This window comes from Zophobas morio, unplaced genomic scaffold (assembly GCF_036711695.1).
Source record: "Zophobas morio isolate AGI-343-1 ecotype UQ-CSIRO unplaced genomic scaffold, CSIRO_AGI_Zmor_V1 ptg000021l, whole genome shotgun sequence".
Taxonomy (NCBI): Eukaryota; Metazoa; Arthropoda; class Insecta; order Coleoptera; family Tenebrionidae; genus Zophobas; species Zophobas morio.
The window spans coordinates 24,469,509-24,484,158 of NW_026972126.1; the positions used below are offsets into that span (position 1 = coordinate 24,469,509).

At 33.1% G+C, this 14,650-nt stretch overlaps 1 protein-coding gene across 9 annotated transcripts in view; it reads left to right on the top strand.

The window, feature by feature from the left end:
* LOC135131627 (uncharacterized) overlaps positions 1-14,650 on the top strand; it is a 326,128-nt gene that overhangs the window by 273,314 nt on the left and 38,164 nt on the right. For all 9 annotated transcript variants that reach the window (XM_064059445.1, XM_064059443.1, XM_064059440.1 and 6 more), the window contains one exon: positions 9,519-9,727. In XM_064059445.1, the coding sequence (XP_063915515.1) occupies positions 9,519-9,727 (209 nt within the window). The remainder of the gene's footprint in view (positions 1-9,518; positions 9,728-14,650) is intronic.

The window sequence follows — 14,650 nt, forward strand, 5'->3', positions numbered from 1 at the left end:
AACTGTAAATTTTTAGAGAAATGTAGTGGATAAAATTTACCATTTTAAACATGTTTTAAGTTTCTTATTGTGAAGAGAAAACTACAGGTAATAAGAAACAAAAAATGCAAAATATAAGCCCCACCCACCCACCCTATCTCCATTGTGACTATTTTTCCTTATTCGTTGTGAGTCAGAAGGGGCGGGACTTAAGGTTATCCTGTTTTTCCGTAGATACATAATCCTCTTTTCAGAGCATATGTAACAAAATATTGAAAGTGGTAAGTTTTGTCGGGAACTACTCATTTTACAATTAAGCTCCGCCCCTCGCTCTGACAACGAATGAAAAATTCATCACATTTGAGGTTGGGGCGGGCGGGTGGGGCTTATTTTTTCTTTTTTTTTTTTCTTAACATATATTGTTTTCTTTCAACATGATACTTAAAAACATTTCACATGGTAGATTCTTGTGGAGAAATAAGCATTTTGCAGTTAAGCTCCGCCCCTCGGCTCGCGGCGAATAAGGAAAAATCGTTACAATTGAGATAGGGTTGGTGGGTGGGGCTTGTTTTGCATTTTTTTTTCTTAATACACATAGCCTTCCCCTCATAGCAAGAAAGTGAAAAATTGTTTAAAACTATAAGTTTTCAGAGAAATATACTAGATAAAATTTATCATTTTAAACATGTTTTCAGTTTCTTATTGTGAAGAGAAGACTACAGATATTAAGAAATAAAAAATTCAAAACATAAGCCCCACCCACCCACCCTATCTCAGTTGTGACGATTTTTCCTTATTCGTCGTGAGCCAGAAGGGGCGGGGCTTAAGTTTATCCTTTTTTTTTCGTAGATACATAATCTTCTTTTCATAAGATATTTGAAAACATGTTTAAAATGGTAAATTTTTGTCGGAAAATACTGATTTTACAATTAAACTCCGCCTCTCGCACTGACAACGAATGAAAAATTCATCACATTTGGGATTGGGGCGGGGGGTGGGTCTTATTTCTTGACATATTTTTCTTAACATGTATAGTTTCCTTTCAACAACGTGATACTTAAAACATGTTCCACATGGTAGATTCTTGTGGAGAAATAAGCATTTTCCAGTTAAGCTCCGCCTCTCGGCTCACGGCGAACAAGGAAAATCGTTACAATTGAGATAGGGTGGGTGGGTGGGGCTTATGTTTTGCATTTTTTTTTCTTAATACACATAACCTTCCCTTCACAGCAAGAAAGTGAAAACTTGTTTAAAACTGTAAATTTTTAGAGAAATGTAGTGGATAAAATTTACCATTTTAAACATGGTTTCAGTTTTTTATTGTGAAGAGAAGACTACAGGTATTAAGAAACAAAAAATGAAAACATGAGGCCCACCCACCCACCCTATCTCAATTGTAACGATTTTTCCTTATTCGTCGTGAGCCAGAAGGGGCGGGGCTTAAGTTTATCCTTTTTTTTTTCGTAGATACATAATTTTCTTTGCGCAAGATATTTAAAAAGATTTTTAAAATGGTAAATTGATGTCGAAAAATACTGATTTTACAATTAAACTCCGCCCCTCGTTCTGACAACGAATGAAATATTCATCACATTTGGGGTTGGGGCGGGGGGGTGGGGCTTATTTTTTTATTTTTTTTTTCTTTACATACATAGTTTTCTTTCAACAAGTTGATACTTAAAAACACGTTTCACGTGGTAAATGATAAATTTTTAGAGAAATGTGGAGTATAAAATTTACTATTTTAAACACGTTTTCAATTTCTTGTTGTAAAGAGAAGACTATGTGTATTAAGGAAAAAAAAATGCAAAACATGGGCCCCACCCATCCTCCCTTTCCGAATTGTGACGATTTTTCCTTATTCGTCGTGAGCAAGGAGGGGCGGCGCTTAAGTTTAGCCTTTGTTTCTGTAAATACGCGATCTTCTTTTCACAAGATATTTAAAAACATATTGAAAATGGTACATTTTTGTCGGGAAATATTGATTTTACATTAGGATCCGCCCCTCGCTCTGATATCGAATAAAAAATTCATCACATTTGAGGTTGGGGCGGGCGGGTGGGGCTTATTTTCGACTTTTTTGTTTCTTGACATATATAGTTTCCTTTCAACAACATGAAACTTAAAAACTTGTTTCACTTGGTAGATTCTTACGGAGAAATAAACATTTTGCAATTAAACTCCGCCCCTCAGCACACAACGAATAAAAAATGTCACAATTGAGATGAGGGTGGGTGGGCAGGGTTTGTATGTTGCTTTTTTTGTTAATATATGTACGTACCTTTCTTTTCATGACAATAAATAAAAAATATGTTTAAAAATGGTAAATTTTTAGACAAGTGTGAGGGATGACTATTTTAAAAATGTTTTCAGTTTCTTTTTGTGAAGAAAAGATTATGTGTATTAAGAAAAGAAATGCAAAACATAAGCCCCACCCACCCACCCTGTCTCAATTGTGACGACTTTTCCTTATTCGTCGTGAGCCAGGAGGGGCTAGGGTTAAGTTTAACCTTTTTTTTTTAGAAACGTAATCTTCTTTTCAGAAAATATTTGAAAAACATTTTCAAAATGATAATTTTTGTTAGGAAATATTGATTTTACAATTAAGCTCCGCCCCTCGCTCAGACAACGAATGAAAAATCCGTTACATTTGAGGTTGGGTCGGACGAGCAGGGCTTATTTTTTGACTTTTTTGACATATATAGTTTTCTTTCAACAACATGATACTTAAAAACATGTTTCAAATGATAGAATCTTGTGGAGAAATAAGTATTTTGCAGTTAAGCTCCGCCCCTCGGCTTACGACGAATAAAAAAATTATCACAATTGAGACGAGGGCGGGTGGGCGGGGTTTTTATTTTATTTTTGTTTTAATATATGTACGTAGTTTTCTTTTTATGACAAGAAACTAATAATATGCTTGAAAATGGTAAATTTTTATTGAATTATGGGGGATAAAATTTACCATTTTAAACATGTTTTCAGTTTCTTGTTGTGAAAAGAAGACTATATGTGTATTAAGAGAAGAAAAAACGCCAAATATAAGGCCCACCCACCCGCCCTATCTCAATTGTGACAAATTTTCCTTATTCGTCGTAGCCAGGAGGGGCGGGGCTTAACTTCAGCCTTTTTTCTATAGATACGTAATCTTCTTTTCACAAGATATTTAAAAACATATTGAAAACGGAAAATTTTGGTCGGGAAATACTGATTTTACAAGTAAGCTCCGCCCCTTGCTGTGACAACGAATGAAAAATTCATCACATTTAAGATTGGGGGGGGCGGGTGGGGCTTATTTTTTTACTTTCTTTTTTCTTAACATATATAGTTTTCTTGCAACAGCTTCTTAATATATGTACGTAGTTTTCTTTTCATAACAAGAAACTAAAAATGTGCATAATATGGTAAATTTTTATAGAATTATAGGGGATAAAATTTACTATTTTAAACATGTTTTCAGTTTCTTGTTGTAAAGAGAAGACTATATGTGTGTTAAGAGAAGAAAAAACGCCAAACATAAGCCCCACCCACCCACCCTATCTCATTCTGACGATTTTTCCTTATTCGTCGTGAGCCAGGAGGGACGGAGCTTAACTTTAGCCTTCTTTTCTGTAAATACGTAATCTTCTTTTCACAAGATATTTAAAAACACATTGAAAACGGTAAATTTTGGTCGGGAAATACTGATTTTACAAGTAAGCTCCGCCCCTCGCTGTGACAACGAATGAAAAATTCATCACATTTGAGAGTGGGGTGGGCGGGTGGGGCTTATTTTTTTACTTTCTTTTTTCTTGACATATATAGATTTCTTGCAACAGCTTCTTAATATATGTACCTTGTTTTCTTTTCATAACAAGAAACTAAAAATGCGCTTAAAATGGTAAATTTTATAGAATTATGGGGGATCAAATTTACCATTTTAAACATGTTTTCAGTTTCTTGTTGTGAAAAGAGGACTATATGTGTATTAAGAGAAGAAAAAACGCCAAATATAAGGCCCACCCACCCGCCCTATCTAAATTGTGACAAATTTTCCTTATTTGTCGTGAGCCAGGAGGGGCATGGCTTAAGTTTAGCCTTTTTTTTCTGTAAATACGTAATCTTCTTTTCACAAGATATTTAAAAACATATTGGATATGGTTAATTTTCGTCGGGTATCGTTAATTTTACAATTAAGCTCCGCCCTTCGATCTGACAACGAATGAAAACTTCATCACATTTGAGGTTGGGACGGGCGGGTGGGGCTTATTTTTGATTTTTTTTTTCTTGAGATATATGGTTTTCTTCCAACAACATGGTACTTAAAAACATGTTTCACATGATAGATTCTTGTGGAAAAATAAGCATTTTGTATTTAAGCTCCGCCCCTCGGCTCACGATGAATAAAAAAATCACAACTGAGACGAGGGCTGGTGGGCGGGGTTTGTATTTTGCTTTTTCTTAATATATGTACGTAGTTTTCTTTTCATGACAAAAAACAAAAAATATGCTTAAAAATGGAAAATTTTTAGAGAAAGGTGGGCCATAAAATTTACCATTTTAAACATGTTTTCAGTTTCTTGTTGTGAAGAGAAGATTAAGTGGAGTAAGAAAAAAGAATGTAAAACATAAACCCCACCCGCCCGCCCTATCTCAGTTGTGACGATTTTTCCTTATTCGTCATGAGTCAGGCGGGGCGGGGCTTACGTTTAGCCTTTTTTTCTGTATATACATAACCTTCTTTTCACAAAATTTTTACAAACATATTGGAAATGGTTAATTTTCGTCGGGAAATATTGAATGAAAAATTCATCACATTTGAGATGAGGGCGGGTGGGCGGGGTTTTTATTTTGCTTTTTTTTCTAAATATATGCACGTAGTTTTTTTCTTGACAAGAACCTAAAAATATGCTTAAAAATGGTAAATTTTTAGAGAAGTGTGGCGCATAAAATTTACCATTTTAAACATGGTTTTCGTTTCTTGTTGTGAAGAGAAGACTATGTGTAATAAAAAAAATAAAGGCATAAGCCCCACCCACCCGCCCCATCTCAATTGTGACCATTTTTCCTTATTCGTCGTGAGTCAGGAGGGGCGGGACTTTAGTTTAGTTTTTTTTTCTGTAGATACGTAGTCTTCTTTTCACAAGATTTTTGAAAACATATTGAAAATGGTATTTAAGCTCCGCCACTCGGTTCATGATGAATAAAAAAAGTCACAATTGGGACGAGGGCGGGTGGGCGGGGTTTTTATTTTACTTTTTTTTTCTAAATATATGCAAGTAGTTTTTTTTTCGTGACAAGAACCTAAAAATATGCTAAAAAATGGTAAATTTTTACAGGACTGTGGGACATAAAATTTAAAATTTTCAACATGTTTTCAGTCTTTTGTTGTGAAGAAAAGACTATGTGTTTAAAAAAAAATGCAAAACATAAGCCCCACCCACCCACCCTATCTCAATTGTGACGATTTTTTCTTATTCGTCGGGACTCAGAAGAGGCGGGACTTAAGTTTATCATTTTCTTCCGTAGATACGTAATCTTCTTTTCACAAGATAGCTAAAAACACATTGAAAATGGTAAATTTTTGTCGGGAAATACTGATTTTACAATTAAGCTCCGCCTCTCGCTTTGACAGCGAATGAAAAGTTCATCACATTTGAGGTTGGGGTGGGCGGGTGGGGCTTATTTTTTTACTTTCTTTTTTCTTGACATATATAGTTTTCTTGCAACAGCTTCTTAATATATGTACGTAGTTTTCTTTTCATAACAAAAACCAAAAAATGTGCTTAATATGGTAAATTTTTATAGAATTATGGGGGATAAAATTTACCATTTTAAACATGTTTTCAGTTTCTTGTTGTGAAAAGAAGACTATATGTGTATTAAGAGAAGAAAAAACGCCAAATATAAGCCCCACGCACCCACCCTATCTCAATTGTGACAAATTTTCCTTATTTGTCGTGAGCCAGGAGGGGCATGGCTTAAGTTTAGCCTTTTTTTTTCTGTAAATACGTAATCTTCTTTTCACAAGATATTTAAAAACATATTGGAAATGGTTAATTTTCGTCGGGAAATATTGATTTTACAATTAAGCTCCGCCCCTCGCTTTGACAACGAATGAAAAATTGGTTTTCTTGACATCTATAGTTTTCTTGCAACATGATACTTAAGAGCATGTTTCACATGGAGGATTGTTGTAGAGAAATAAGCATTTTACATTTATGTTCTGCCCCTTGGCTCATGTCATATAAAAAAGTCACAATTAGGATGAGGGTGGGTGGGCGGGTTTTTTGTGTTTTGCCTTTTTTTCTTAATATATGCACGTAGTTTTCTTTTCATGACAAAAAACTAAAAATATGCTTAAAAATGGAAAATTTTTAGAGGAATGTCGGAGATATGATCCGAACAAATCGCTAATCCTTTTCCCCAGTTAATCCGGATTATTGAGGTTATACTGTATAACTAGATTCGAGACCATTGGGTTGACTTTAAGTCAATCTGTGGATTTAGTAGATCAATTATGTAAACGATTGGAAGATACCCCGGGGAGAGTAGGTGAAATGACATTTAAGAAGCTGCAAGATACTTTACAAAAATTACTGAGTCCCGAGAGCTTAACTTGTCAGCACAGAATTACAAGGCGAAAATTTAGAAAGATTTAAAATTGAAACCATCTGAAATTTCTAATTTTAAATATTCTCGTTTAACATTGTGTGATGGTGAGAGATCCTTAATTTTAACGAAGATTAGGACTGCTGATTATGTAAAATAATAAAAAATTAAATTACTAACTTCTTATTTTAGGACCTATTTTGTCTTTTTACTTCCCGAGCGTAAGCAAAGGAAGTATTGTAATCGAGTCCGTCGGCCGACTCTCTACTTTTACGTTTTCTCGATCTTTCATGACCCCTAGAAGACGAAGAAATAGGTCTCCCATTTCCGTCTGTCTGTCCGTCTGTCCGTCCGTCCGTCTGTCCATCCGTCCGTCTGTCCGTCCGTCTGTCCGTCTGCCGTCCCGGATTTTTATTAGACAGATAATCTCCGAAAGTACTCGACCGATTGTTGTGAAATTTTGTACTTATATTAAGAATATCATGTAGATGGTAAAACGCTAACCAAAATTTGTCTAATCATCCCCACCACTAATGCGATGACGTCACTTCAAAATTGTACATAGTAAATGGGTTTTCAATTGTATAAAATAACATAGTCCTACACATGTAGTTTACAACTCCGAATCGACTTTTCACCCGAAACGTCCAGATTTTTGGAAAAAAAATCAAAATTATAAAACAACATTTTGAAATTTAATTTTTAATCTGCTAACCAGAATGCTTTGAAATGTTGCAGATGTTTTAAGGCTATAAAGAGCATCATAAATCTTTAGTCAAAAAATATTTGCTTATCCCCTCCAAAAACTTGATGACGTCAGCTCAAAAGTTTGTGGAATAAATCATATCTAAAATGTACAAAATATGATGAGTCTGTACTTGTGATCTATCACTCCATTCATATTTTTTGGATTTGCATATACAGGGTGACTCAAAAAAATTAATGAATGCGTAAATTTATTTTACTGATTTATTCAGAAACTACAAAACCGAATGCTTTGAAATCTTGCAGATGTTTTAAGGTTATAAAGAGCATAATAAATGTTTAGTCAAAATATATTTGCTTATCCCCTCCAAAAAATTGATCACGTCAGCTCGAAAGTTTGCCGAATAAATCCTATCTAAACTGTAAAAATATGATGAGTCTGTACTTGTAATTTATCACTCCATTCATATTTTTTGGATTTGCATATACAGGGTGACTCAAAAAAAATAATGAATGCGTAAATATATTTTATTGATTTAATCAGGAACTACAAAACCGAATGCATTGAAATCTTGCAGATGTTTTAAGGTTATAAAGAGCATAATAAATTTTTAGTCAAAATATATTTGGTTATCTTCTACAAAAAACTGATGACGTCAGCTCAAAAGTTTGCCGAATAAATCGTATCTAAAATGTACAAAATATGATGAGTCTGTACTTGTGATTTATCATTCCATTCATATTTTTGGATTTGCATATGCAGGGTGGCTCAAAAAAATTAATGAATGCGTGAATTTATTTTATCGATTTAATCAGGAATTACAAAACCGAATGCTTTGAAATCTTGGGAATATTTTAAAGTTATTATAAGCATGAACTTTTGTTCAAAATGTATTTGTTCATCCCTCCTAAAAAAATTGATGACGTCACCCTTAAATTTTGCTGAATAAATCCTATCTAAAATGCAAAAAATATGATGAGTTTGTACTTGTGATTTATCATTCCATTCATATTTTTTAGATTTTCTTAAGAGGTGGTTCAAAAAAATTAATGAAGTCAATTTATTTTATTGATTAAATTAAAGGCAACACTTATTATTAGTATTACACCCCAACCAACCCAATTTGGTAGACACAAAATTTGTTAAAGGAAAAACTCGGTTGAAACATAAGGGTAGCACGCTTATTTACATCGACTTTAACATTACAGACCTGCATTTGTTTTATGCGCTCACTTGGTTCCGCGAATGTGGAATAGACATGTTTATAATCAACCAATTGTGAATTTCACCGTCAAGAATTAAAATAAAACCCAATGTTTTATATAATAAGCGGAAGTCGAAGCAATAAAACCGATGTTCGTTTTGTTTACAGTTTCTCTGTTTGACTCTCACGTATGCTGTTACGCTTGTCATCTTAAATTAAGAATGTTTATACATAAACGATTTTCAGTTGCCCCTCATATTACTAGACAGCGGATTTCTGTAGGGCTGCGTCACGATTATAGGGGGGGACGTGCTGGATCGCCGGGTGATAGATAATCACTGAATTTAATCGGTACTAATTCCATAAATATAATTAACGATTTATTAATCAAACGGCTAAGTAAATGAGAACGGGAATTAACAGCAGAGTGCAACGAAACAGCGTTATTCTAATCTCAAATAAACGAAGTGCAGTCCGCAACCGCAATGAATTCGCACCCCGTACGAGCCGTACCGAGTTTGGCCTTGCCTAGCCCGACAGAAATCCGCTCTCTAGATATTACACACCGGCGCCGTATACGTGAGTAAATTGTTTGGTTATTTTATTGATTATAAGAAATCAATATTCAAAACGACCCAATTCATTTTCCCGAAAATTTGGGAATACAATAATTTTATTCTTAGTATTACACTACATCTATCCCAACTGATATACGTGTCCTTGCAAAAATGTTGATGACGTCATCACAATTTTTTTTTAAATTCCCACTACAAAAATGTAATGAGAAAAAAAAACACAATAGACATGCAGTCGTCAAGTTTCCGACAGCGAGGGAAGTACTGTCTAAACTCTTTAGACCAATTTTTTTACCCTAAAATGCGCTCTTTACTAATAACCAAATCGATTTTACCAACCATGCCTATTCCCATTTCCCTAGTGTTACAATTCCGAGTTCGCACAACCAGATCCTCACAAATGCGCCGCGACGCCCCGAAAGAGAGCATTATTAACGCCACTGACACTTCTTTTCCATTCCAGGCATCCTCTGCAACATAGACCGTCTCGAGCTGATAATGCCCCGGTACGCCATCCGCGGCGGCGACGTGATCCTGAAGTGCGAACACAGCGTGCCTCCCGAGCAGCTCTACAAAGTCGAGTGGCAGAAAGGAGGGAACAAGATCTTTCAGTACATCAAAGGCCGAAGGCCCCCATTTAGATACTTCCCGACGGCGGGGGCCGACTTGAACGTAAGAACGCCCTCAGTTTAGACGAGTGACGGCCACTCGAACCGATCGCAATAAATAAAAGATCGTTGGGGGAATCGCAGGTATAATGAAGTGGCTCTCGTCGATGATTTGTCGGGAGCGGGGGCGGCGGGCCGCCGCCGACCGGACGTCCGTAAAACCGACGTAAAATTCTGCGAGATGGCCGCGTTTTGGGCCGGGAGGGTCGGAGACGGTGCGTGGCGATCGGGGGTTTATTGTAAATTGAAACGTGGGGCGGCGGGGGCGGCTTTAGCCGCTTTAGGAGAAAGTTGAGCTGAGCTGTTTCGATGGGATTTGGCCGGATTGGGATTGGGCGTGCGGACCAATTGCGTGTATAATTGGTTGCATACACAATATCGAATTTTTTTGCTACAATTTTGTTTTTCTAATACTATTTGTGCACTCGGCTACGGGTCGTGAAAATTTAAAAAAGCGGAATTGAGCAACGTACAAAGTCGTTATCGTTACCGTATCGTCGTTACGCCGTCTGCCGCATCCATAAGCGACACTTCCACCAGTTCTACCACCCCATCAGACAGACAAACCCACCCTGACTTTTTCATAGGGAGCGCTTTACATCCACCTACTAAAAAAGTCCACACAAAAGGATAAAAAATTATGTTTTCTCACGTCTGCTCTTAATCCCTGGGTTGCTATAAGTGCTAAGGCTTTTTCTGTGTCCACGCAACACTTACATGTTAACACCCTCTAAATAATCACCCCCAAGGGTGAAAATAAACAAACGAAGCGTAAACATTTGATTGTAATGAAGGTTTTTGTGTTTTGCTCCTTAAGGGCGTGTTTTCTTTTAAAGCTTTGAGTAAACTGGGTACAAAATATTTCGGGGCTCTTAATGTGACTAACGTAAGCACTTCAGGAATTGATTCAGTGTTAGGATAACGGAGACAAGGACGGAAACCAAAGAATTCGAACCCCATTATGTACGCGTATTATGTTACAGGAATTATCTATTAACATGTTTGTGCACTTAAAGCCCATTGTAACAACATATTAACATCACACGGAGGATGAATCCATCAAGTGCGCTCGAGCGAATGCAGGAGTGCATATGGCGTTTTTATCCCTGAGGGGGATCATAACCAGAGAATGTTCTTCTTTTGTTTTGAAAGTAGAAAAAATCGAAAAGTTGCAAGTGGGGAACAGAAATGGCGCAGTCGGTGGGATGCGTCTCTGAAAAATTATATAATTTAATTTTGCGGGATTTTACTTGTTCGTGATAACTTTTATGCAATTAAAACAATATAGAAGGTACTAGTCACACAATCCCGAGAAGATTTAGTATTTAAAACAAAGACACTTGGGGCCCCGAGAAGGTTTCGCCTTAAAAAAAAAAAAGGCATTTAGCACCCACGAGAAGGTTTTACCTGTAAATTCAAAATATCGAAAAACTGAAAAATCTAATAAATAAAAAAATTTCAAAATCGAATAATCGACAAATAGTAAAAACTTCGAACCGATATTATTATTAGTATTACATATTTAAAAGACAACTAGAAACATTACAAATCAAAATTGAAGGAACGAAAAACCGAAAAGTCGAGAAACTAAAAAATCTAAAATTGAAAAAACAAAAAATTCAAAATTCAAAAATTTCACATTGAAAAAAAAGAAAAATTATAAAATCAGAACATTGGAAAATCGAAAAATTGTAAAAATAAAGAAAAATTGACAAAATTGAATTAATAAAAAATTTTAAATTCAATAATTGAAAGGGCGAATAATTTTTAAATTATTTTTGTTGCGTATTTAAAAATGAAAACTAGAAAAATTACAAATTGAAAACTCGTAAAAGTGCAAATCGAAAAATTAACTTTGGTAATTTTTCTTCTTATTTAATTTTTTAAATTTTCTAATTTTAGATTTTTCAATTTTTTTTTGCTTCCAATTCTTGATCTTTTGATTTTTCGAGTTCTCGGTTTTAGAATTTTTTTCATTTTTTTAAATTTTTGACTTTTCGACTTTTCGATCTTCATGTTTTGAGTCCACATTTTTAAATTTTTTATTCTTCAACTTCACTTAATATTTTAATTTCTCGATGTTTCTGTTCTCCGATTTTTCTGTTATTCACTTTTTCGAATTTTTAGATTTTCGACTTCCGATTTTTCAATTTCCCGATTTTTCTCTTTTTCCATATTTTAATTTTTCAGTATTTTGAATTTTAGAATTTTGGGTTTCCCGATTTCCCAGTTTTCCGATATTTCAGTTTTTAGATTGTGCCCATTTCGATTCGCGATTTTTCAATTTTTCAATCTGTCAATCTTCTAATTTTTTTATTTTTCAATTTTTCGATTTTTCAGTTTCTAATTTTCAATTTTTTGATTTTTTAAATTTTCGATTTTTGACTTTTCGCTCTCTCGATTTTGCAATTTTTCGGTTTTTTGATGTTTTGTTTCCTCAATTTCTCAATATTTTAATTTCTCGATGTTTCAGTCCTTCGATTTCTCTGTTCTTCAATTTTTCGAATTTTTAAATTGTCGACTTTTGATTTTCCGATTTTTCAATTTTTCGATTTCTCGATATTTCAATTTGTCGATTTTTGAATTTCTAGATTTCCCACCTTTTCGATTTTTCAGTTTTTCAATTCATCAAATCTTTTAATTTTTCTCTTTTTTAATTTTTCGATTTTTTGATGTTTCGATTTCTGGTTTTATGAATTTTTCGATTCTTGAATTTCCCAATATATTTTTTAATTTCTCGATGTTTCAGTTCTCCAATTTTTCTGTTATACACTTTTTCGAATTTTTAGATTTTCGACTTCCGATTTTTCAATTTCTGGATTTCTCGATTTTTCAGTTTTTATGATATTTACAATGTAAGAGTTTCGATCTTAAATTTTTCAAGTTGTCGATTTTTTTAATCTTTCAATTTCCCGATTTTTCTCTTTTTCGATATTTTGAATTTTAGAATTTTGGATTTCCCGATTTCCCAATTTTCCTATATTTCAGTTTTACGTTTTTTAATTTTTGTCGTTTTTAAAACTGCGATTTTTTTATACCTCCATTAATCGATTTTTAGATTTTTCCCATTTCGCGATTTTTCGATTTTTCAGTTTTTCAATTTTTCAGTTTCTAATTTTAAATTTTTTGATTTTTTAAATTTTCGATTTTTTGACTTTTCGCTCTCTCGATTTTTCAGTTTTTTATCTTTTAATTTTTCGATTTTTAATTTTGACACTTGTTCAATTTTTCGACTTTTCGTTTTCTCGATTTTTCAATTTTTTGATTTTTCAGTTTCTGGGTTTATGAATTTTTCGATTCCTCGATTTCTCAATATTTTAATTTCTCTATGTTTCAGTCCTTCGATTTCTCTGTTCTTCAATTTTTCGAATTTTTAAATTGTCGACATTTGATTTTTCGATTTTTTGATTTTTTTGATTATTGAATTTTTCGATCGTAAATTTTTTTATTTTTCCGATTTTTTAATATCTCAATTTCTCGATTTTTCAATTTTCCGATTTCTCAATGTTTCAATTTCCCGATTTTTCTCTTTTTCGATATTTTAATTTTTCAGTATTTTGAATTTTAGAATTTTGGATTTCCCGATTTCCCAATTTTCCTATATTTCAGTTTTACGTTTTTTAATTTTTGTCGTTTTTAAATTGCGATTTTCGATATGTCCATTAATCGATTTTTCGATTTTTCAGTTTTTAAATTTTTTTGTTTCTAATTTTAAATTTTTTGATTTTTTAAATTTTCGATTTTTTGACTTTTCGCTCTCTCGATTTTTCAGTTTTTTATCCTTTAATTTTTCGATTTTTAATTTTGACACTTGTTCAATTTTTCGACTATTCGGTTTCTCGATTTTTCAATTTTTTGATGTTTCGAATTCTGGGTTTATGAATTTTTCGATTCCTCGATTTCTCAATATTTTAATTTCTCTGTTTCAGTCCGTCGATTTCTCTGTTCTTGAATTTTTCGAATTTTTAAATTGTCGACTTTTGATTTTTCGATTTTTCGATTTTTTTGATTATTGAATTTTTCGATCGTATTTTTTTTATTTTTCCGATTTTTTAATGTCTCAATTTCTCGATTTTTCAATTTTCCGATTTATCAATGTTTCAATTTTCCGATTTTTCTCTTTTTCGATATTTTAATTTTTCAGTATTTTGTATTTTAGAATTTTGGATTTCCCAATTTCCCAATTTTCTGATATTTCAGTTTTACGTTTTTTAATTTTTATCGTTTATAAAATTGCAATTTTTTGATATCTCCATTAACCGATTTTTAGATTTTTTCCATTTCGCGATTTTTCGATTTTTCAGTTTTTCAATTGTTCAGTTTCTAATTTTAAATTTTTTGATTTTTTAAATTTTCGATTTTTTGACTTTTCGCTCTCTCGATTTTTCAGTTTTTTATCTTTTAATTTTTCGATTTTTAATTTTGACACTTGTTCAATTTTTCGACTTTTCGTTTTCTCGATTTTTCAATTTTTTGATTTTTCAGTTTCTGGGTTTATGAATTTTTCGATTCCTCGATTTCTCAATATTTTAATTTCTCTATGTTTCAGTCCTTCGATTTCTCTGTTCTTCAATTTTTCGAATTTTTAAATTGTCGACATTTGATTTTTCGATTTTTCAATTTTTTTGATTATTGAATTTTTCGATCGTAATTTTTTTTATTTTTCCGATTTTTTAATGTCTCAATTTCTCGATTTTTCAATTTTCCGATTTCTCAATGTTTCAATTTCCCGATTTTTCTCTTTTTCTATATTTTAATTTTTGAGTATTTTGAATTTTAGAATTTTGGATTTCCCGATTTCCCAATTTTCCTATATTTCAGTTTTACGTTTTCTAATTTTTGTCGTTTATAAAATTGCGATTTTTTGATGTCTCCATTAATCGAGTTTTAAATTTTTCCCATTTCGCGATTTTTCGATTTTTCAGTT